The sequence below is a fragment of the Cyprinus carpio genome, chromosome B4 (assembly GCF_018340385.1).
Source record: "Cyprinus carpio isolate SPL01 chromosome B4, ASM1834038v1, whole genome shotgun sequence".
In the NCBI taxonomy this organism is placed as follows: domain Eukaryota; kingdom Metazoa; phylum Chordata; class Actinopteri; order Cypriniformes; family Cyprinidae; genus Cyprinus; species Cyprinus carpio.
In genome coordinates this window covers 32,064,518-32,090,412 of record NC_056600.1, presented here as the reverse complement: position 1 = coordinate 32,090,412, position 25,895 = coordinate 32,064,518, and the positions used below count along the sequence as shown (strand labels likewise).

Here is a 25,895-nt window from a genome sequence, read left to right as displayed (position 1 = left end):
TTCCATTCCTCGTTTTGTTAATTGATTAATCCCCACCTGTTTCCATTCCCCTGATTACTTTCCTTGTGTTTAAAAACCCTGTCTGTTTAGTTCCTCCTTGTCCGCTATTAATGTTGATGTGATGTTAAGTTCTTATGTTTGAAGATTTGTGTTGGATGTGCCCTTATTCTCCCGTAAGCATTAAAATAACTCTTTGATACATATCTCCTTCGTCGTGCACTTTGATTTACACACCCAGCTTGTGTGACAACAGCATCCTAACCCTCGCCAAAGAGGAGCTCTCTCTCTCTCTCTGTTTAACCAAACTCAGATTAACTTTAGGTGGTTTACAAAAAAATCTGTCAGTGGCTACATTTACATGCAACCAAATAATCAGTTTGTAATTGGATTGACAGCTCAATCAGACTGAAAAGCCTTCATGTAAACTCCTTAATCGATCCGATTGAGCTCAATCGGAATGTAATTTCAATCGGATTGAAGGGGGTGGTTCATTTCTTTTCTAATACGATTGAGAGTGCATGTAAACACTTGATTGGATTGAAGTTTGGGCGCGGGGAGGGGCATTTTTACTGTGTGATAAATATGAGCAGCACAGCAAGTCAAGTCGAGCCTTAGTCATTCCGCAACATGAGTGGACATACAGTGGAACGAAATGTCGTGTCTCACAGGACCACGGTGCTACATAAATACAGACATATAAGAAGAGCCAGAGCCCCGGGCCCCAACATGTGCACCTTCTACAAAGGCACCATCGAGAGCATTCTGACGAGCTGCATCACTGTGTGCATCACCACATACTCTCCCCTCCCTCCAGGACATTTATGGAACCCGTCTCACCTGCAAAGCCCTCTGCATCGCAGGTGATCCCACTCACCCGTCACACAGCTTCTTCAATCTGCTGCCATCGGGGAGGAGACTGCGGAGTCTCCAGGCCAGGACCAGCAGACTGAAGGACAGCTTCATTCATCAGGCTGTCAGGAAGATGAACTCCCTCCCGACCTTGCCCCCCTTCCCTCTTTTGCCCCCCCCACCACTGAACTCTGAACCCCCTCCCCTCTTTGCCCCCCCAGCTCCTTCCACTCCCCCCTCCCACTAACAAACTGTGACCTGCACCAGACACTTTGTACAGCATTGGTCTGCTTGCTTGTGCATGACTAACCTCTCAAAGCACTTCATCATGTTTGGAGTCAGTGCTATGGGACAGTAGTCGTTTAGACAGGATACAGGTGATTTCTTTGGTACCGGTATGATTGTTGTGGATTGAGATGTGGGGACGACTGCCTGGCTCAGCAAGGTGTTGGAGATATCTGTTAGGACATCTGTCAGCTGTGCAGCACAGTCTCTCAGTACACGGCAAGGTATGTTATCAGGTCCCGCAGCCTTGCATGGGTTAGTCCTAGATAGGGTCTTCCTTACATCGGGTGGAGACAGACAGAGCACCTGGTTGTTGGGAGGCATGGGCAGTTTTTGTGCAGGTGTATCATTCTGCATTTCAAACCGTGAATAAAAGTGATTAAGTGCATCCGGGAGGGATGTCATTATCACAGGCCTGTGGCCGGGGCTTGTAGTCAGTGATGGTCTGAATGGCTTGCCACAGGCTCAGTGTGTCTCTGCTGTCTGTGAAGTGATTGTTGATGTCTTTAGCATATGACCGTTTTGCATTTTTGATGCCACAGGACAGATTGGCTCTTGCTGTTTTGAGGGCTGCTTTATCTCCTGATCTGAATGCTTTATCTCTGTACTTTAGCAGCCCACGAACCTCTGCTGTCATCCACGGCTTTTGGTTTGCACGTTAGGTGATGGTCTTGGTGACTGTAACATCATCAATGCACTTTCTAATATAAGCACTCACAGTTTCAGTGTACTCCTACAGGTCTGTGAAGTTGTTGTAGGTGGCTGCCTCTTTAAATATGTTTCAGTCTGCACTGAAAGCAGTCCTGTAGTGTTGAGGTAGCAGTCGACACTTCACAAACAAACTCCACCAGCGATGAACAGTGTTTTGTCACTACCACAGCACTGTTACACCATTCTTTGTTGACGTACACACACAAGCCACCCCCGCGAGCCTTACCAGACAGTGCTGTATCTCTGTCCGCTCAGTAGCAACTGCAGGCAAGTCCATGTAGCTGAATAGTGGAGTCCGATATGTTGTCGTTTAGCCATGTTTAGGTGAAAAGAAACACACAACAATCCCTTGTCTCATGCTGTGTAGACCGACTGAGTTTAATTAAGTCCAGTTTATTTTCCAGAGGGTGAACGTTTGAGAGCATGAGTGATGGAATCGCTGGTCTAGTGGGGTTAGCCCTTAGCCTAGCTCATGTGCCTCCATGCTTGCGGCGCTTCTGTCCCCTCTCACACCGCCGGCGTCGCTGTTTTGTGCGGGTAGCGTCAGTAGGCGAGGCCGCGGTCTCGGGGTTCGGCTTCAGCAGCAGACAGAGGCCTCTTAGCTTCTCAGTAGTCTCTGGCGACAGCTGTTGTTTGTACACACTGCCGATTTCCAAAAGGCTCTGTCGATCATAGATGTGTTTCCGAGTGTTTATTTGCTGGTTTTGCGATAAGGTGAGACAGTTTGAAGACAAGGAAACAAGACTAACAGACATAAAAACGCTGTTTTTAGGACCCGGTGTAGCCGCTGCGTCGCCATCTTGGATCAAGATAAGACGCTGAGGAGACGAATTGTTGAATAAAGTCATAATTTTTTATTTTCATTGCATACAAAATGTATTATTGTGGTTTAATAACATAAGAACTTTACCAAAAACCTATTTTTGTTTTCGCAAAAAAAAAAAAAAAAAAAAAGACAATGTTATTGCAGACTGCTCAAGACACCTCTACTACATGAGCTTTCACAAGTGCGGTTGCCAGATATCAAGAGTTCTAATCCCCGAATCAGAGCTTCGCAGTTCAATTCATACATTTCCTGCCTAGTGTGTATTGCTTATTTTAAGCAATCTGGCAACCATGCACACACGCTCACTCCTCATTGTGGAAGCGCCGTCGCAGATGATCTGAAAAACTAAAAAGCTGGAGTTTAGCGATCTAAATGAAAGCGTCATTTGGCCGGTCAGTGTTCTGTCATGAGATCTCACTATATTGTTTGCGATTGTGATTGCTGAATAAACACACTTAATCGCTTTTGTTTTAATAGAGAAATAGACTGTTGCAATTATGAAATTAGTGGAATTACTAGTAATTTCACTGTTATAATATTTTTGTTTGTTTTAGCTGTTTTCATAATGACAGAAAGATTGAATAAGTCTTTGGTGTTGATTTACATAATAAAAAGCCTATAATAAATCAGTTCACTAGATGAGGTAAAATACACCATGTATGTGTCCACATTCTAATGATTCCTGCTTACTGGAGAAAGTGCAATACCTGAAATGCAAAAGTAAATTTCTCAACTGACAACAATCATTACGATAAAATAATTTAAACCGTTATACAGAATGATGAAAATGTGACTAATATTTCATTGAATAAACAAAAACAGGACAAGTTTGTCTAAATAGGATAATTAAAATGTACATTTGAGGTAGTCTTAGAATAAATTAAAAATGGCTGCCAAAATTAATTCTGATGTACGGTTAATTAATAATAATCTTATTGCTAAAATGTCAAGTTTTCTTCAACTGAAACTAGATTAAACTGTTGAGACTTTTACCCCCGGTTTCACAGACAAGGCTTAAGCTTAGTCCCAGACTAAATTGCAAGTCTGAGCTGTTTTAACCTAAAGAAACGTGCAATGACTGATTTTAAAATATATCAGTGCCTTTGTTTTGTCTCAAGATGTTATATTAATGAGCAGGTCATATGTTTTTTTTTTGAAAAATATCTAATTTGTAATTTATAACAGCTATCCTTGAAAACAAACTGAAAAGTTGTTAATCAAAAAAGTGCATGATAAATAAAGATACTGACTCTCAAAAGAGAGAGTCGGTTCTGAATCGCATTTGCCTGTCACGGGGTAACACATTGGCATAATCCCCACCTGCCCATGAAATACGAACAGTCTGACCTCCCCACAAACACTTCCGCTAGTTTACATCTTTTTTTAAGAAGACGCTGTGTTCAAGGATACCATAGAAATACAGTTCGAACCTCTGTGTGCATGTCATTTTATCAAGGACTGCTTCTCTAATCTTGGCTTTATCTTCGTTGGCTTCTAATCTTCTTATTTTGGACTAAAAAGGTCTCTGAACCACAACCTGTAAGTAGGATTCATATGTTGTCTATTTCAAATGAGTGCTCAAAATATTAAGTTTTTGTGCTAATGTGTGATGTATACTAGTTCAGCTTTAGGTTTACATGTAAAGCATATTACTGTCTTACTGAAGTGGTTTTGATAATTCCCTATGAACCCACTATTTCCTAAGAATGTGTCGATTATTGTAGACTGATGTTGTTCTAATTACTTAATTTAATAATAAAGAATGTAGTGTAGCATACAGACTTTATAGTCATTGTGAAATTGCTGTTTATTTTTTTGCTGCGGCGGTTATTTATGTGTTTGATATGTTTTTTGTTCTTTTTGATTGATTGTTAAAGAGGGTCGTTTTTTGTGTGTTTCTTCAAACATATTTTGGTTTACAAACTGTGTTGTTTCATCAGTTAGTCACATTAGTACTCGGCTAACGTACCCACCAAGTGTTCAGTTTAGCAGCTAAACTTTAGCTTTGGGCACGATTCGCTTGCATAAGTGTTTTTGTATTTTATGTAATTATTATAAGAACAGACTGGAGCACTATATTACCGTTTTATGTAAAGGTGTCAGTGGTAGTGCTGGCTAACTGGCTCAAGGACTCCACTCCTCTCCTCTCACTCCTTATGGAAGGGCGGGGTTTGCTCCGAACTTGCTTGGAACAAATCATTTCGAAATCATTGGCAAATGACTAATATTTAATGTATATTTTGAGAAATGTTTTACATTGTTTTCTGACCTTAGATGCATTTAAACCTGTTGTAGGGGACTCCAACACAATATTAGGACCCTTTAAAATACCATATGACCTGCTCTTTAAAGGTCATAAAGTGGACACCGTCATAATTCATCAACGAGTTCATAAGCAATCGCTTGTCATAAATGTGCGCTATTTGTTGACTGAGAATCACGTTGAAGCAGTCTGAAGCGCTGTTGAAAGTGCAACAGCTCCGCCTTGATTTCAAGTTTTCCTTTCTTTTTGGAGTGTTTCAAGTTGATTGTGGAAAGACTAAGGTCTCAAAACCAAAGAGATATTCTTTATCAAAGTTAAGACTCTGCCATGTCCCCCTAAAATGGCTCATTCAAATGCCCCCACATGTCTACATAATTATGTGGAAATATTTGCATAATGCCGCCCCAAATGTACACGCAAAGAAAGAAGGCATGGTTTCAGTAACCACAGTTAGTGTTAGTGAGATGCTGTGTGTTTCTAGGTGAAAGCAAAAGCACTTTATTTGGCCTTCTTAAAGTAGATGCATTTAGGAATCTTTAAGATTACTTACAACAGAACAGCAATGAATTTTATGGATGACCAATTCGTGAACCTTGGAAAGGAGGTAATTCTGACTTTGCTACGACAATCGGGTGCTTCTGAATCAGCTACTCTAAGTATGTTTTGTTATTAGTTTAAGTATTTGCTATTGACTGTTTAAATGCGAAGTTTTGCGCATAGTGTTTGTGTGTGTGTGTGAGAGAGAGAGACGGTCACATAACAGAGTCAGCTGTCTTAACCATCCGTGGCTTGTGTACTGCAGTCACATACGAGCATCATCACTGTGTCTGTCATGCGACTCTGTTCCCCTTTCGGGCTTGAACTGATGGTAAAACTGAGGACATTATTAACTGTCTTTACATTTATTTTGAAAGATGAAGCTTGCGATTATGCAAAGGGGCATTACATTTCCGACGTGCGCTTGTGGTGTTTGGCCAATCACAATGCTCTGGGTCAGTTGGCCAATTAGAGCAGACTGCGCTTGTCAGAAGGAGGGACTTTGTAGAAAACGACACGTTTGAGAGAAGCGGGGCATAGGGGACCTACAATATTGTACAGTATTTGAAAAATGATTTTTTTGAACATTAAAGCATGTCAACATTTTCTTTTACACCAAATATACAAAAATATAGCTCCAAGCAGCAATTATGGGGCCAAACCCTACAGAAGCAAGCCTCAGACCAACTGCAGGAATGAGTAATTGAAACCATTTTAAGACTATTTTAGTCAAAATGGCTAAAAAATCATAAATACAACCACTAGTAATATGATTTCTTGGCTTATCACTTTTGACCAATAAGCGGCGCTATTACCAAATTAATGTGGCATGGTCAGTGTGAGTTGACAATGGCACATACAAAATTTGATGCAAATATGTCAAAGATTTGCAGAGATACAGCCCTCAGATGCAGTTTGGCATCTTTCCAGCAAATTCGTTGATGTGCCAAACGAGAACAGTTTCTTATATCGACAAAATCCATAACTTTTTGCCAGCATGGTCTGAAGATGATCCGAGTCAAATTTATTGTAAATAGGACTGACGGTCTAGGAGGAGTTTGAAAAAGTAGGTTTTCAACATAAATCAAGATGGTGGACAGGAAGTTCAGTCAATTATGGAAAAAATTGGTATCCCTCGGCCTGATCCAAGGGATCTATCAACATCGGTCCCATTACAATAGTCTAATGTAAGCAAAAGTTGTTCCTTTTTTATTATAAATTTCATTATAACTTTTGCCCACAAGGTGGCGCTGAACCCAAACTTTTTGAGTATCATCAGAGCATGGTGTCAAAGATGCTTACAGAGTTTTGTTATGTCAATGCGTTTGTACATTCTAGCATTTTATAACAAAATTCAAAATGGCAGACATGGGAAAATTGGATATCATTTGACTTTGCATGGTGCATCGAATCTAAACAGACCAGTTTTGTCATTTTTGGTCCAACCATTCAGAAGTTATAAGCAAAAAATAGGCATTTTACATATCTCCTGACCACTAGGTGGCACAGTGCCGAAATACTGCAGGTAGTCTCAAGTCATGCTTGTTATAACACACACCAAGTTTGGTCTCAATATGCCTAACCATTGCGGAGATATAGCCTCACATGCATTTTTGTGTGCTTTTCGTAGAATTCTTTTCCATGTTATTCAAGAGCGGTTGGACAAATCAACTTGAATTCCAATACTTTTTGCCAGCATGGTCTAAAGATAATCTGGTTAAATTTTGTGACAATCAGTGCAACGGCCTAGGACGAGTTAGAAAAAGTAGGTTTTCCGAATAATTAAAAATAGCGCAAAACTAAACCTTGGGATTTTTGAATTTATGAGCTCATTCAACTTGGCATGAGCCAAGGATTCAGAGAAATCATTTTAATTTTCTGTCTACGATTCAAAAGTTATTAGCATAAACATGAGTGCAACTTTGGACAAGTTGTGGCGCTAGAGAGTTTGAGACCCCAAATTTGCTATGGTGATTTTCCTCACTGTCCTCTATCAGTGTGCCAAATTTCATAACTTTCCCGCAAGTGGTTCTATGGGCTGCCATAGACTTGCGGCGGAAGAAGAAAATCGCGCTAACAGATACAATAGGTGACTAAGCACCTTTGGTGCTTGGCCCCTAATAATGATCTTTAAAAAAAGCATCATATGACCCCTTTAATGAAATCATAGCCCTTTGAAGTTTAATAATCAATAGGCTGTATTGCAATTTATGTTTTTCCATCCTTAAATATAAGACATCTTAAAATAATCATTAAGATGTTTGTTTTACCATTTAATGTATTGAAGACTTTATGAAATTAAATTTAAGAAAACTCAGTCTGAGGGATTTAGTTTTATTCACACATGTACTCCTAAATACAATTGGCACACATCTATTTTTAAGTCACAAGTGCTACTCAAGCACCATCAAGCCCTGTCTTTGTCTGTGAAATATCCACCGCGTCGCTGCAGCGCACGAGGGAATAGGGACTTTAAGCAACAACAGCTTTAAGCAACAACAAAAACTGTTAACTGCCATAGCAGAGCAAAAAATCATTTAAATGGGCAAGAGATAGCGTGCTTTTGGCATTAAACAACAACATTGTCAGAAGAAGAGTTTTTAGTCTTGAATAAGACCAATAAGTCTAAAAACCTAGATTTACTATGCAAAATATACTTGCCTTTTAATCGGTCACGTAGTAGCGACTACAGCAAATTAGCTGTACTCACGTAGTAGACCGTTACAATGTACAAGTCACGAAATAGCACTTAGAGTTGCGCATGCGCAATCGCACTTTCTTTGCCGTTGTATCAGTTGTTGTTGCTTAAATTCCCTATAGTCAGCAGGAGGAACAGTTCTCAAGCACACAGAACCAGCAGATACGAAACGTGTAGGGCAAGGGAAGATATTCCACTAGTTAATGGATTGTGGATGGTTTCATTATTTCGGTTGAATAAAAAAGTATAATAGCATAAAAATAATAAAAGCAAAAATGTTTTTCCAAATATACTTGGGAGGCCATTAATATACCTGGGCGGCTCGCCCAAGTAAAGTCTATATGTGGGAAACTCTGCGAGGCATGGTTCTAAGTATGAAGTTACAAGTTTGTGAAAGGGACAGTAGTGCCAGCTAGACGTAAGGCAGATGATGAATATACTTAAGATTCACAAATACCAAAACAACGTGTCTACACCAGACGCAATGTGACAAAAGCAAACAGAACCCAGCGATGTTCTCTGCTGTGGATGTGGCGGGTCGCGACATGACAAATCCATGACAGTAAACTGACGCTGCTTTATATTTCTGACGAACTCCAGCGCTCTGACACAAAGAACAATTTCAAATATTCTTAAGAGAATTGTTAAAAAATAGTTTCCTCAAAAATGTTAAGCAGCACAAAAGTTTACAACATTGACAATAATCAGAAATGATTACCGAGTAACAAATCCGCATATTAAAATTATTTCTGAAGAATCATGTGACACTGAAGACAGGAGGACTGATGGCTGAAAATTCATCTTTGATCACAGGAATACCGTAGCTTATGTTAAAACATTCAAATAGACTATGTAAATTGACAAATTTCACAATATTACAGTCTTTACTGTATTTTTAATAAATAAATGTAGCCTTGGTGACCACAAGTGACTTTCCCACAAAAAATAAACAAACAAAAGAAAAGGAGTGGGGGGGAAGGTCCATGAAATGGGGGGCTGGCAGAAAAAGTTTGGGAACCACTGGCCATAATTCATACAGGCATACCTCATGCTGCACGTTTGTACTTTTTGTGCCATTGTTTTGCACAACAAAAAATACTTTTCAGGTCTTTGTCCAATCCCAAAATTTTTCTAGTTATATAAGGTTAAAATATTTTGTTACTTTTTCTCATATTGCAATATAATATCGATATCACCTGGACAGTGCAAAATATTGTGATATGAATTTTAGCTCATATCGCCCACCTCTTCCTTAGATGCATTTAAACCTGTTGTAGGGGACACACAATATGAGGACACTTTAAAAAAAAAAAAAACGGTATGACTGTTCTTTAAAAAGCTACTTTATTTTCGAAACTCATGGCTTCTCTCCAGCATGAACCTTCATGTGTTTGGTAAGGTTTCCTTTTTGAATGAAACCCTTTCCACATTGTTGGCAGGTAAAAGGTTTATCTCCAGTGTGAATTTTCATGTGGTTAACAAGGGTTTGTTTTTGTGTAAAATTCTTTCCACATTGTTGGCATGTGTAAGGTTTCTCTCCAGTGTGAATTCTCATGTGGTATTTAAGGTTTGGTTTTCGAATGAAGCTCTTTCCACACAGTTTGCAGGAGAAAGGCTTCACTCCAGTATGAGTTCTCACGTGGTCGAGAAGGTTCCTTTTGTGAGTGTAACTCTTTGCACACTGTTGGCAGGTGAAAGGTTTCTCTCCAGTATGAATTCTCTTGTGGTCATCAAGGTGTTGTTTAAGATTAAAACTTTTTCCACATTGAGAGCATGTGTAAGGCTTCTCTCCAGTATGAGTTCTCACGTGGTCAAGAAGGTTTCTTTTGTGAGTGTAACTCTTTCCACATTGTTGGCAGGTGAAAGGTTTCTCTCCAGTATGAATTCTCTTGTGATTATCGAGGCTGTGTTTATATAGAAAACTTTTTCCACATTGAGAGCATGTGTAAGGCTTCTCTCCAGTATGAGTTCTTACGTGGTCAAGAAGGTTTCTTTTGTGAGTGTAACTCTTTCCACATTGTTGGCAGGTGAAAGGTTTCTCTCCAGTATGAATTATCTTGTGGTCATCAAGGCAGTGTTTACGTTTAAAACTTTTCCCACATGTAGAGCATGTGTAAGGTTTCTCTACTTTATGAATTCTCATGTGGTTTTTAAGGTTTATTTTATCACTGAACCTCTTTCCACAATGTTGGCAGGTGAAAGGCTTTTCTCCAGCGTGAACTCTCATGTGGACTTCAAGATTTCCTTTTCTGGTGAATCTTTTTCCGCATTGTTGGCAGGTGAAAGCTCTATTTTGTGACGTCTTTTCAGTGTGTGAGCAGCTAAATGATTTTTCTCCAGTCATGAAATTACATTTCTGATGCTGAACATTATCTTCTTTTTCATTGAGTTCTTGACTCTCGTCTTTCAGTGTCATCAGGTCTAATGCAAAAAAAGACAAATCCAGATTAACACCATTTTAATGGCACAAAGAACAAACATCAAAACCAACAAAATGTAGATCTTATACACACTAAGCTATTAAAGGGATACTCCACCCCAAAATGAAAATTGTCATCAATCACTTACCATGTCGTTCCAAACCCGTAAAAGCTCCATTCGTCTTCGGAGCACATTTTAAGATATTTTGGATGAAAACCTGGAGGCTTGAGACTGTCCCATAGACTGCCAAGTAAATAACAGTGTCAAGGTCCATAAAAGGTATGACAAAGTCGTTGTCAGAATACTGCATCTGCCATCAGGTGTGCAATCTGGGTTATATGAAGCGACGGGAGCACTTTTTGTAAGCGAAGAAAGAAAAAATAATGACTTTATTCAATAATTCCTTTGTCAACGGTCTCCTCTGTGTCTCTCCATATCACCGAAGGCTGCTGTATCATCCGCGCCACAAGGATGCGCTGTTTTAAAGTGACGTGACATACAGCCAAGTATGGTGAGCCATACTCAGAATTCGTTCTCTGCATTTAACCCATCCAAAGTGCACACACACAGCAGTGAACACACACCCAGAGCAGTGGGCAGCCATTTATGCTGCGGCACCCGGGGAGCAGTTGGGGGTTTGGTGCCTTGCTCAAGGGCACCTCAGTCGTGGTATTGCCGGCCCGAGACTCCAACCTACAACCTTAGGGTTAGGAGTCAAACTCTCTAACCACTAGGCCACGACTTCCCCACGACTTTTATTTCAAATCAACATACAGTCGTGGCCAAAAGTTTTGAGAATTACATAAATATTGGAAATTGGAAAAGTTGCTGCTTAAGTTTTTATAATAGCAATTTGCATATACTCCAGAATGTTATGAAGAGTGATCAGATGAATTGTATAGTTCTTCTTTGCCATGAAAATTAACTTAATCCCAAAAAAACCTTTCCACTGCATTTCATTGCTGTCACTAAAGGACCTGCTGAGTAGGTAATCATCTTGTTAACTCAGGTGAGAATGTTGACGAGCACAAGGCTGGAGATCATTATGTCAGGCTGATTGGGTTAGAATGGCAGACTTGACATGTTAAAAGGAGGGTGATGCTTGAAATCATTGTTCTTCCTTTGTTAACCATGGTGACCTGTAAAGAAACGCGTGCAGCCATCATTGCGTTGCATAAAAATTGCTTCACAGGCAAGGATATTGTGGCTACTAAGATTGCACCTAAATCAACAATTTATAGGTTCATCAAGAACTTCAAGGAAAGAGGTTCGATTCTTGTAAAGAAGGCTTCAGGGCATCCAAGAAAGTCCAGCAAGCGCCAGGATCGTCTCCTAAAGAGGATTCAGCTGCGGGATCGGAGTGACACCAGTGCAGAGCTTGCTCAGGAATGGCAGCAGGCAGGTGTGAGCGCATCTGCACGCACAGTGAGGCGAAGACTTTTGGAAGATGGCCTGGTTTCAAGAAGGGCAGCAAAGAAGCCACTTCTCTCCAAAAAAAAAACATCAGGGACAGATTGATCTTCTGCAGAAAGTATAGTGAATGGACTGCTGAGGACTGGGGCAAAGTCATATTGTCCGATGAAGCCCCTTTCCGATTGTTTGGGGCATCTGGAAAAAGGCTTGTCCGGAGAAGAAAAGGTGAGCGCTACCATCAGTCCTGTGTCATGCCAACAGTAAAGCATCCTGACACCATTCATGTGTGGGGTTGCTTCTCATCCAAGTGAGTGGGCTCACTCACAATTCTGCCCAAAAACACAGCCATGAATAAAGAATGGTACCAAAACACCCTCCAACAGCAACTTCTTCCAACAATCCAACAACAGTTTGGTGAAGAACAATGCATTTTCCAGCACGATGGAGCACCGTGCCATAAGGCAAAAGTGATAACTGAGTGGCTCGGGGACCAGAATGTTGAAATTTTGGGTCCATGGCCTGGAAACTCCCCAGATCTTAATCCCATTGAGAACTTGTGGTCAATCCTCAAGAGGCGGGCGGACAAACAAAAACCCACTAATTCTGACAAACTCCAAGAAGTTATTATGAAAGAATGGGTTGCTATCAGTCAGGATTTGGCCCAGAAGTTGATTGAGAGCATGCCCAGTCGAATTGCAGAGGTCCTAAAAAAGAAGGGTAAACACTGCAAATACTGACTCTTTGCATAAATGTCATGTAATTGTCGATAAAAGCCTTCGAAACGTATGAAGTGCTTGTAATTATATTTCAGTACATCACAGAAACAGCTGAAACAAAGATCTAAAAGCAGTTTAGCAGCAAACTTTTTGAAAACTAATATTTATGTAATTCTCAAAACTTTTGGCCACGACTGTACATTTGATACAGCAGCATACGGTTAACTGCACTTTTGCCTACTGTCATTTTTACTGTGTGCTGTATGTTAAATAAGCGTTACCATAACCTTATTTGAAAAATATGATTCCCAATGCACACAAACTTCCCAGAATACCAAGTGCCCTGTTGGCTACAGTGTTTACTTCCTTTTTAATTATATTTGTATTAAATATTTGTGAAATATACTTTGTCATTTTAAGTATAAGCATGTTTACTGGCCACTGGCCACCCAAGATATGATGATAAAAAAAGAGCAATGTTTATTGTGTAATCTTGCATATGTTTAATTGTCATGGGTCATGTGATCTCAACATGTCTGTCCACACGATGTAGGGTTGCCAACCATCCCTTACTGTGCTTTCACACCGCTGCCGTCGAGAGTGTCAAAAATTGCTCTGGTCGCTCTGCTCACAACGCTGCAGAAAGATTCATTGTATCATTTTTATTTTATTTTTTATGTCCCAGTACGCAAACAGGGACACAACATAGATTACTGCAAACCCGCCACAGAAATAATCAACCTGTCCTCTATTGTGTTTGAGAACTAATGTGGTCGGAGCTGCGTACTCTGCAATCCCCTCAAGCGATGGACTTCTCGCCGCTGCTCGAAGCCGGCTCACATTGAAAATGAATGACTTCCGGCCACTTTGACGCTCTTGACGATGGCGGTGTGAACACAGTTAAAGTACGGAATTGTCCCATATTTAAAGGTAAATATACAATAACATTGTAAAGTAACATATGACAAAGGCCAAAGTTGAATCAACAAATAAATATTTTGCACTGTTTATAATACTAATAGCAATTATAAAGAAATTTCAAATGAAGTATTAGAGAAGCTCATTTGCACGTGATTGCATTTTGGCGTCTTTGTTTCCATCCGGTTGTTAAGTGGTGACGTAGTAAGAGATGTTTTGTTTTCGGGTCCTAAACTCGATTTAGTTTAGATTTATAATTAAGCAGCCGTAAATGAGCACTGTTTATTTATATTAAACATTTAAGCTAAACGTTTTCAAATTTACAGTATACACTACAGTCTCCATGCTCACAGCGTCCCAAACAAATAATTTTTATATTTATTTATTTTTATTTATATTTTCATTTTCTGACTGTCTGGGATTTCGGTATGGAGTTAAAGATTAGGATTATAATTTTTTTGGTAGTATTATATCGCATTGTGAGTGTATATTAGCACCTTTTGTTGTTTTCTCGTGGTATCTGATAGATCGTTTGGACACGGAAACGGTGACGTCAGACTTAACAAGCGAATACCAACAGAGTCTCCAGATTGCGCACCTTTTAAGCAGCATGCGCTAAACATCACGGTTTAAAACATCTAGAGCTCACATCTGCCCTTTGAACACAAGGCTCTCCAGATGTAGGGCAGAATGGGAAAGTTATCAATGTTTCCGTCCAGTAACTAATGATGAACGAGCAGTTTGCAAAGCAGCATTCAGTTGCTCATGGTGGACTGTCAAAACATTTTCGTTTACACACCCACAAGTTGTTCCAAACCTATAATAATTTATTTCTTCTGTTGAACATCAAAGAAGATACTATGAAGAATGTGGGTAACCAAACAGTTTCTGGTCTCCAATGACTCTGATAGTATTTTTCTCTACTACGGAAGTTACTGAGGACCAGAAATAGTTTAGTTACGGTTATGGTCTGTGACTTTTTGTGCTGTATGTGTTATTTCTTTTTGTCTCTTCTCTGTCCTCACTCTCATGCTCTTAGGTACCGCCTTCCTTGGAATCTATTGGCTATCTTTGCTGTCATTCATCATTAGTTTATTATGACAACACGTTTTCTTCGCCAGTCTCGCTCTCATCCGAGAGGTTCAAAAGGAGAACGTCAGCGGGAAGAAGGGTGTGTGACGTTTTGTATTGTGACTGTTGTGTGCGGTTGTGTGTTGTGTTTGTGTTTGTGTGTTTGGTTTTAACGGCTGGCTATGCCGCTTTGTGATCTGATGTTTTTGTCAGCTAGCCGCTGGTTTGTAAGACAAGGAAGGAGTGGAAGAGTTAAGTAAGTCATGTGACCTACATACCTGCACGAAGGGATCTTGGATGTATAAGACACTTGTTTATTCGTGTGCACTTTTCTTGTATGTTTTGTTTTTGTATATTCAGTTTAGTTTATGACGCTCTTGCATTGAAGACTTTTTCTTTCCTTTTCTTTAATATTTTAGGGGTTTTGGGATTTAGTTAGTGGGATTTTTTTATTATTATTATTATTATTATTATTATTATTATTAAGTGCCACTTTAACTTCCCTTCTTTTCCTTTGTCTAGTTTGTTTAACTTGTTGTCCCTTGAGGGCAATAAATCTTTCTTGTAGTGCAGTTTCGTGTCATGTGTTCCATTGCCACTCATTTCCCTGGCTTATTTCTTTAATATGTCCACTTAATGTTACCTCTTTTAATCCCTAGACAAAAAGAATCATTACAAAGACGTAACAGTTACCCACATTCTTCAAAGTATCATCTTTTGTGATCAACAGAAGAAATAATTTAATGAAGATTTATTACAACCTGGGTAACCATACCTTTAAAGTGACACTGGCCTATTGTTTTATTAAACAGACTTTTTGGACAGTCTGTTGATATAATATTCCATACATTATCAGAGCCTGGTAGACATCATTATACTTTTAGACATTATTAGACCAATGAATTAATATATTATAATTAATGTTATACTCCATTTATTCATAAATATATAATATGTAATATACAATTATTTAGATATTAATGGGGAGGGTAGTGAATAGGTATTCCTTATTTTGCCTCGTTGAAGGTGGCCATCCCAACACGATGCGACCCACTCCATTTCAAATTCAACATTTTTAATTTCAAAACTCAAATGACATTCTTCAAAATCCATTCTGTAGAGTTGGGCATTTTAATAAGAATCAAATGAGAAGGTTTAGCTTTAAGGATGAAAACCAACCTGTTTGTTCCTTAGTAAATTCATGATTGAGACTGAATGTTTCTTCAATTTTCATGTTTTCACTCTCCTCTTTAATAAACTCCATCTTTGTTTTTTCCTCAGTATCTTCATGCTTCAGACTGAATGTTTCTTCAATCTTCATGTCTTCATTCTCCTCTTTAATAAACTCCATCTTTGTTTGTTCCTCAGTATCTTCATGATTGACTCTGAATATTTCTTCAATCTTCATGTCTTCACTCTCCACTTTAATAAATGCCATCTTTATACATGGATCTGTAAAAGATTAATCACAGATTCCTTAAGTTATGAACATCATAGATGTAATATACCGCGTTCCAAATTTTTATGCAAGTGATATATAAATAGGATTTTGGTACAGTAAAGAATGAGATTTTTGTTTGTGTGGTTTTTCACATCTTTTTAGATAATTGGTATCAATCTCAGACAGATTTGTTCAATAGTTTGCCAGGTCCTCTTAGGTAAATGGAAACCCTACTTGAAGAGTTTATTCCAAAGGATTAAGCAAGTCACAGTTCTCATGAAATATGGTGGGGAAGAAAGATCTTTCTGAAGATGAAAAGTATGAAAAAAATGCAATGTCTTGCAAAAGGCATCAAAACAAACAATATTTTGTGAAAAGCAAATAGAGATTATTGAACTGTCAAAAGATTTGTGAGTGACTTAGAGCACAGAAGATCTTGGTCAGATGAAGATTTATTAAGGAAAGTTTCAGTCAAACAAATGAACTGTATTGTAATACCAGCTGTAAAAAAGCCACTGAGCAGCAGACAGGTGTTTGAAGCTACTGGAGTCTCAAGATCCTCTCCATGCAGACTGGCAGTTGTGTGTAAAGCTGCGTTTCAGTCACTGCTAACCAAACCTCACAAAGAGAAACCTGCACAGTGGCTGAGATTGATAGCAGTTATCTAAAAAGATGTGAAAAACCACACAAATAAAAATCTGACTCTTTATTGTACCAAAATCCTATTGATATATCACTTGCATAATAATTTGGAACGCCGTTTATAAAGAAGTTCCTATTAACTACAGAGCATTTATGATATTTCCAGTTAATAATTAAAGGAACACTCCACTTTGTTTTTGATTTCACTAATTACATTCAAAAAGTGAAACTTGTATATTATATTAATTCATTACACACAGACTGATATATTTCAGATGTTTATTTCTTTTAATTTTGATGATTATAACTGACAACTAAGGAAAATCCCAAATTCAGTATCTCAGAAAATTAGAATGTTACTTAAGACCAACACAAAGAAAGGATTTTTAGAAATCTTGGCCAACTGAAAAGTATGAACATGAAAAGTATGAGCATGAACAGCACTCAATACTTAGTTGGGGCTCCTTTTGCCTGAATTACTGCAGCAATGCGGCGTGGCATGGAGTCGATCAGTGTGTGGCACTGCTCAGGTGTTATGAGAGCCCAGGTTGCTCTGATAGTGGCCTTCAGCTCTTCTGCATTCTGCAGGTCAGGCGAGTTTGCTGGCCAATTAAGAACAGGGATACCATGGTCCTTAAACCAGGTACTGGAAGCTTTGGCACTGTGTGCAGGTGCCAAGTCCTGTTGGAAAATGAAATCTGCATCTCCATAAAGTTGGTCAGCAGCAGGAAGCATGAAGTGCTCTAAAACTTCCTGGTATACAGCTATGTTGACCTTGGACCTCAGAAAACACAGTGGACCAACACCAGCAGATGACATGGCACCCCAAACCATCACTGACTGTGGAAACTTTACACTGGACCTCAAGCAACGTGGATTGTGTGCCTCTCCTCTCTTCCTCCAGACTCTGGGACCCTGATTTCCAAAGGAGAACATAACTTTTTGAAGCGAGACGCTTCTGACGCTGTCTGTTGTTCAGGAGTGGCTTGACACAAGGAATGCGACAGCTGAAACCCATGTCTTGCATACGTCTGTGCGTAGTGGTTCTTGAAGCACTGACTCCAGCTGCAGTCCACTCTTTGTGAATATCCCCCACATTTTTGAATGGGTTTTGTTTCACAATCCTCTCCAGGGTGCGGTTATCCCTATTGCCTGTACACTTTTTTTCAACCACATCTTTTCCTTCCCTTCGTCTCTCTATTAATGTGCTTGGACACAAAGCTCTGTGAACAGCCAGCCTCTTTTGTAATGACCATTTGTGTCTTGCCCTTCTTGTGCAAGGTGTCAATAGTCGTCTTTTGGACAACTGTCAAGTCAGCAGTGTTCCCCATGATTGTGTAGCCTACAGAACTAAACTGGGAGACCATTTAAAGGCCTTTGCAGGTGTTTTGAGTTAATTAGCTGATTAGAGTGTGGCACCAGGTGTCTTCAATATTGAACCTTTTCACAATATTCTAATTTTCTGAGATACTGAATTTGGGATTTTCCGTAATTGTCAATTATAAATTCTAACTATAAATTATAAATTATATAATTTACAAATTATATAAATATTTAATTTTGATTATAACTTATAATCATCAAAATTAAAAGAAATAAACATTTGAAATATATCAGTCTGTGTGTAATTAATGAATATAATATACAAGTTTCACTTTTTGAATGGAATTAGTGAAATAAGTCAACTTTTTGATGATATTCTAATTATATGACCAGCACCTGTTTTCTCATTCCGGCATAAGAATCTAGGAACTTTGCTGCCGTACCATGGGTGCAGCAGGTGCAGTGACATTACGCAGCGCCTGACTATTTTATATCTTTGCATCTGCTGCACCCATGGTATGGCAGCAAAGTTCCTAGATTCTTATGCCGGAATAAGAGCATAGTTCCTAGCCACATCGGCCTTGAAAATAACAACTTTTAATTTTCCATCAGTCTTAGTACACAATAGCCGTGTTTCCACCGCAGGAACTTTACCCAGGAACTAGGGACTTTGGACTGGTACTCGGTGTGTTTCCACCGCAGGAACTAAAAGTTTCGGGTAAAAAAAATGCCCCTCAGAAAGTCCCTGCTGGCGAGGTAGTACTTTTTCAAAGTTCCGGAACATTCGGGGGCAAGGGCTTGGGCACTAAACATGCTGATTGGTTGAGTTCACGCAGCATTGTGATTTCAACCACCATTTATTCAGATAATTTTCAAAATATTAGTTATTGTGTCATGAAATGTATTTTTAAAATTATTTCAGGTGAGAATGTAGTTGTTTAAAACTCAAATCTGTGGTTTATTTATAAAGACAGCACCTATTTAAAAATGTGTTTCGCTGATTTCGTAGACGGTCAGCTCCACGCGATCAGCGGGAGCTCAGTGCTCATGTATCCACCAAGAGCAGCCTCACCTCGGCTAGAATTAAAAATAATTAGTTTTGGGTAAATCTAACAGGTAATCTTTGGTCTGTATTCAATTTATCTATATGTTAAAATGAAAATAAAAAAGGCAAATTAATATAATATTTCGTTTCATTGTAATGGCTGTATATATACACATTTCCCTGAACTAAGTACATTTCTGCTGCTATTATTATGTTTAAATGAAAATGAAAGGAGGCAGTGGTATTTGATACATTTCTTTTTATTGTTAATGTACAGTGAGGAAAATTGCAGTAGTCAAGGCGAGCTGACTGATGTTATCAAGCACGCTGCTGTTTGCAGAATTACCGGATTTGTGTTGTCACCAAAATCAGTGTACTTTGTATTGAGAAACGCGTACAGACTTAAGATTAGTCTATTTGCCTAATCTTCCCGGTACTTTAGACCGTGGTGGAAACGCAGAAAGCAACAGGTCCAGGGGAAAATAGTTCCTGGTACAAATGTTCCGGGTAATTTCGGTGGAAACGCGGCAAATGTAGCTACAGAAGAGTCAAGTTTTAAATAGGAAAAATATCGAAACTCTTTGGTCATGTTTTAAGTGAGATGCTAACGTTCTAATCAGATTTAATGATCTATGCTAAGCTAAGCTAAACATGCTACCGCCAGACCCAGAGATCAGCTGAATGGATTCGAAAACGGTAAAACTCAACTGTTTAACTCTAGGGGAGTTGGAAAATGAGCTTATTTTCAAAAAAGTGAAGTGTTCCTTTAAAGAGTTAGTTCACCCAAAAATGAAAATTCTATCATTAATTACTTACCCTTCAAAACCCGCAAGACCTCCGTTCATCTTCAGAACACAAATTAAAATATTTTTGATGCATTCTGACAGCTCTCTGACCCTCCCAAATACAGCAAGAGTCCTTACACGATCAACGTCCAAAAAAAAAGAAAAACCAAGATTGATAAAATAATCCATGTGACATCAAGGTTCAACTGTAATTTTACAAAGCTACAAGAATACTTTTTGTGTGCAAAAGAATAAAAATTCGACTTTATTCAACAAATTCAAATTTATTCAACAATTAGACTCCTTCGCGTCACCCTAGTGCCACTAAACGCAAACAGCGAATGCTGTTCTGTGTCAGCTACGTCACATGGATATGTTTTCTACATTGTTGGTGCTTTGATTTGAACAAAAACAACATATCCGTTCAGTGGATACTCTCAAAAATGCCATCAGGGTGACAGGGAGGAAATGAATTGTTGAATAAAGTCGTTTTTTTTTTTTTTTTTTTGCGCTCCGAAAGTATTCTCGTAGCTTCCTAAAATTACCGTTGTACCCCTGATGCCACATGGATTATTTTACCGATATCTTTGCTATGTTTCTGGACGTTGATCGTGTAAGGCCCCTTGCTGTCTATGGAGGGTCAGAGAGTTCTCAGATTCCATCAAAAATATCTTAATTTGTGTTCTGAACATGAACTGAGGTCTTAAGCCTCGTACACACCAGTACGATTATCAGACACACTTATCGGCAACGTTTTTGGGTGCATCTTTTCCTCTTAGGGCTGGGCGATATGGCCAAAAAAATGATCTCGATGTATTTTTTTTCATATCAGTCGATATCGATAATTATCGCGATAAATGTCACATTTTTATTTCTTTTAAGTTTAAAGGCAGATTTTTGCTCTAATGTAAAAATTTTAAAAACCAGACGGTTAATTGTGGGTTTTGAACTATTCTTTGTGGTCGGAACATGTCAAACACTTCGTTTTTTAATTATTTACACTTTTCCAGGCATTTTTCCTTAACAATTGTATTAAATATCTTAATAGAAAAAAAAAAACTTAGTTCTGCATGTTCAAAACAGAAATATTGTTTCAAATCAAGACACAGGTTTGTGTTGCCTGTTAATATTATTAATATATAAAAAAAATTGTCTCGCAGAAATACACATTTGAGCAGATATAAATTTATGTTCATTATCAAAATCAGTAATATCTGTAAAATTGTAGCAATCTCATTTTTTTTATTGTGAAATTATTATTTTTTTTTGTCTTTGGAACAATTGGTCGTTCATAGTAGCATACATTTAGATCACTAAAACACAAATATAGCACCAATACCATGGTAAAAATGTAATATGGCTTCTATGAAAAACAGTAGTCTAAATACATTTAGTGCATTAAATGCTATAGCTTAATCACAAAAAATACTGAAATTATATTCCATTACTTAATACACGTTTACATTAATAAAATTTGACACGAATACCCACATTTCTGACACAATACCATGGTGCAGTTAGTGTTAATACAGTAAATATATGGTAAATAGTGACGATTGTAGATTAAAAAGTCTTCTGACTGTATCGTTGTGGACAGTGTTTCTCCTGTCTGTCAGTGCTGTATCATCTGGCTGTAAACAGAGTTATCTGTGTTCTAAATTGAGTTATTTGTATCTCACAGCCCTTTTTGTGTCACATGAGTGTGTGCTTTGTTCAACGCAGCAACAAACCGTCCTCGCACGACGAAAGCCATTGAAATGAATGGGTTTCATAGAGCAGCGCATTCTGCATCCTCTGTGAAAGGGCATCACGCATCTACTCTAGCTCACGCCGCACCGCACTTTGAAGCGAATAAACAGTCCGAGTGGTGCACTTCAAATGACTAACGTGCTTTCGAACATTTATCAAACTCTTGATATCGTTTATCGAGGAAACTTATACTGCACGATAATTATCGTTATCGATTTATCACCGTTCTAACTCCTCCCCATAACAACTCCCTCTTATCGAGACTGTTTTGTGCTTGAATGCCACCAAGTAGTGTTTTACTGTAACTTCACCAGCTCCAGGCACGTTAACAAAAGCCCCAATCTTATTAATTGGCCAGTTTTTAACATGGCATGTCAAACCAAAAAAAAAAAAAAAAAAAAAAAAAAAAAAGAGGCGTTTTTTTAAATGATGCTTTTACATCCTGTGTTTTGCGTGTCGGTGTGCACACTTACATTTGTGCCCTTTGTTTAGTGTTTAGAGGCGTTAAACGTTGATGATAATCACGTGTCATGGTGTGAATAAACCTTTACGGGTTTGGAATGACATGAGGGTTAGTTATTTATGACAGAATTTAAAGATTAATATAGGTAAATTTGTCATTGTACTATTTTATTGTAGACTATAGACATTTTTTTCTCATTAATAATTATGAGCCATAAGCATTCGTTTAAAGTAAGGGGAAAATCCAAAAGTTTATGTACTTGTGTTACAATGCAGGTAAATCAGTCTTATTCATTCTGTTCATAAAAGTTTATGTTTAACAAAAGCAACTTTTTCATCATAGCATTGGGGGCCATTCACACAGAATGTGTCTAAATGTCTAAAAACATGAGACCATAGACTGTATAAAAACATGAAAAGTGTCCGTGACGTCAACCGTAGACTCCTGGGGCCGACTGCACCAGCTAGACGTAAAAAAGCTGGGTGTAAGCCCTACGCTGGACGTTGCAACGTCCAGCTTTATGATAAATATTTACACCTGTTGCACCAACTGAAACTACGATCAGGCGCAACTACACCAGGCGTAGACAATGCGTGTCCATGCTGACACATTCTCCCGCAGTTATAGATATGGCTGAGATGACGTTCACGCTGCAATGGCTACAACTACTAATATAGAACTGAATTGCTCAAGACACAACATGTGAAGCCACCGCGCCAGGATTTCATTGAGTAAAGATTTCCTAACAAGTCTGCGTTTTTATATCTGAAGGCTCCCTGCACATTCTATGGCAGATTTCATGAAGGTTAAGTAAAATATAATAAATGTAATACAATGCTTCTCTCTAGAGTTATTTTTTTATAGCTAAGGCTACAATCAAGTTTATGTGCAATTAATGTCTTTCCTGAGGTAAATGTGACTTTACGTAACGTTGTGTTTTACTGGCGTCTTTCTGTGACTGAAAAAAACACGTTTATAGTTTGTATTTTGTGAAAATACTTGAAAGCAAAATCTGATTGGTGGGCTTTTATTTCCGATTAAAAGTAACAAAGCACAACACTTATTGCGACTACTGGAAGCAGGCACGCTACAAATAATGAATGGAATTAAAGACGTGAAATATTTCCAAGCATTTACACTGTCCTTCCAAGCAGATGTTAAACGGTTCAGTTTCTTTTAATAATCCCAGTTCATATGTAATATTTTACTGCATAATTATTACATGCTGTACAGAAATATATTTTGTATTCGATTACTGTCGACAGTGTGGTATGAGCTATATTCTACACCGAGCTTTGCGATTGATAGCGCTTATCCTTCCCAAAAAGACCATAAACATTACAATTCACATCTGCAGTATAAATGAACTAACAGACATGAATCCTAAAAACGAATAATGTCCGAGCAAATCATGAGTTTTCACTTTCCAGCTACCTCTGACTAGGCGTAAGATTTAGTCTCAGACGTAGCACTACGCCGAGATGGTGCAACGGGTATAAATTCTACGCATGACTTAAAGTGCATTTTAAGTCCGGCCTAGTCTTACGACCGGGTGCACGTCCAGCTGGTGCAACCGGCCCCTGAAGAGCAAGATTTTGATTTTGAAGCTGAAAGTGTGCAGAGCAGGCCGTCGCCATCTTGGCAGCGCGTCCCAGATAATCAAGGCGGGAGCTGGTTGCTGAAGCCACGCCCACCTAGCTCGACGGCATTGTCAGCAGCGGCAATCCACCTGTCACTCACGTGGCCACGCCCTTAATTATGCAGAACTTTAAGGCTTAATATAATTTAAATGGATGAGTTATAAAACAAATTCACCCCCTCACAGTTATCATGAAGGGCAAAATTAGCTATATAAACCAAAATCATTTTTTGAACCAGGCTGTAAACATGTTTTTTTTTCTGTTGTAAAGTTGGGCATTTTAACATGGGGAGTCTATGGGACTGACTCCATTTTGCAGCCAGCCTCAAGCGGCCAGTCGATGAATTACAGTTTTAGTCACTTCCTTGTTGGCTTCACGAGAGAGAGCGCGAGGTTGCCGCTCGGTCACGACTGACACAGAGGATGTAAGCTGTCTGCGTTCAGCTCATATTCTCCAAAATTGCACTACGGTGATGTGGAGTGAAACAGAGTAGACGAATTGTTGAATAAAGTCATTATTTTTGTTTTCCTCATGTACAAAAAGTATTCTCATCGCTTCATAAAATTCAGATTGAACCACTGATGGTTGAACCACAAACTTTTCATTTTGGGGTGGAGTATCCCTTTAATTATCACCCTCATGTCTTTCCAAACCGTAAAACCTTTGATTTTATCTTCCCAACACAAATTAAGATGTTTTTGATCAATTCAGAAAAGTTCTCTGACCCTCCACAGACAGCAAGACACTACCATTATCAAGGCACAAAAACATAGCAAGGAAGCACATCGTTAAAATAAAAAAAATAGGTTAGACATTTCTCCTTTCTCCGCCTGTCCGTTGGTGTCGCGTATCCGCCATGTTTGTAGTTTTTAAACACATGTTATGCGTGTTTGTAGTTCTAATCGAACTGTTAGAGCGTGCATCGATCTGCACTGTGCAGTTTAATCTCGAGTAGCAGACCATCCAATCTGTGGCATACTTTTCACCATACTATGATTTGGGACATAATAATTCTATTTTCGAATATTATTTAGGACGGACTGGACGCAGCAAAAGTAATCAGTGTTGTTTACGTTCAGCACGCGCGAACGTAAACGAGTGTTATTATTATTTTTTTAACATTTGAATAAAGCGCTCACCTTTCTTCAGTCGAATCACAGACGCGGGAGCGCGCCGCAGCCTCCTCTTCTTCTTCTATCTTTCCGGCAGTGTAGACGTTTCTGGACGTATTAACGCCCTCCACAGGTCAAAGTTTGAACTAAATTCTTTTGTACAGTTCTCTTTATTAAGTCTTTTATTAAGCCTTCTTTAACTCTTTCCCTCAGTTCCGCCCTCCTCAAGGAAATACGGACATCTGTTTCTCTTCCTAAGCTCTCCTTCGCTGTATAATCTGTCTGCTCTTTCTCTATCACCCCTGCATGCAGGCACCCAACAACAACTGATGCGGCGCAGCCTTATGACGTCACATCGCCAGACCAAAATAAAAGTCTTTTTTTTCTTCTTCTTTGTGCTTATTGGCGGTTCGCATTCTTAAAAGAGCATTACCGCCATCTACTGAATATCTATTACACTTAATGAGAAAATGTTCCACTGTTTGTTTAACAGCACACCAATCACACAATCCTGCAGGGTGTTTCCTCTTATATGTTAATTGTTGAATTAAGACCTGTATGTCCAAGTCTAAATCTATCTTCTCCCTCTTGAATTCCTTCCTCTTCCCTCCAATGGTTGTATTAAGTGTAGATGACTCCAATGCCTCGTTTTACACTGCTAGTCTCATATGTGACACAGATCGGATCTGTTCTATGACAGCGTAAACAGGAAAAAAAACGCATGCATTCGGATATTTCAAGATCGGTTTCAGGCCTCATTCATATGTGGAAATAAATCGGATATATCAGATCGGAAACAGGCAGATCGGATTTTCTGAGGCATTGCGTTCTGTATGTCATTAAATCTGCGACAATTTGGTACTTCTCCGCGGTTTAATGACGTCATATGTGACCCGTGCTGGCAAAATGAGTGTAAATTCGCACGGGCTATTTTGAGCTACAGGCAAAAAAAATTATAATTAAATAAATTAATAATTATTTTTATTT

At 38.8% G+C, this 25,895-nt stretch overlaps 1 protein-coding gene and 1 pseudogene across 1 annotated transcript; both read right to left on the bottom strand.

Annotated features, from left to right (window-relative positions):
• The window catches only part of LOC122137187, a 34,844-nt pseudogene extending 9,333 nt beyond the window's left edge, over positions 1 to 25,511 (bottom strand).
• LOC109085151 (gastrula zinc finger protein XlCGF8.2DB-like) lies at positions 9,495 to 16,023 on the bottom strand. Its single transcript, XM_042722948.1, has 2 exons — positions 15,888 to 16,023; positions 9,495 to 10,833 (listed from the first exon to the last, which is right to left on the bottom strand). The coding sequence occupies exon 2, from the start codon at positions 10,583 to 10,585 to the stop codon at positions 9,527 to 9,529; it is 1,059 nt and encodes a 352-aa protein (XP_042578882.1). The 5' UTR covers positions 10,586 to 10,833; positions 15,888 to 16,023; the 3' UTR covers positions 9,495 to 9,526.
• Positions 25,512 to 25,895: the final 384 nt, after the last annotated feature.

Excerpts from the sequence above, each read along its gene's own strand:
- LOC109085151 (XM_042722948.1), bottom strand. The coding sequence starts at position 10,585 with ATGACACTGAAAGACGAGAGTCAAGAACTCAATGAAAAAGAAGATAAT.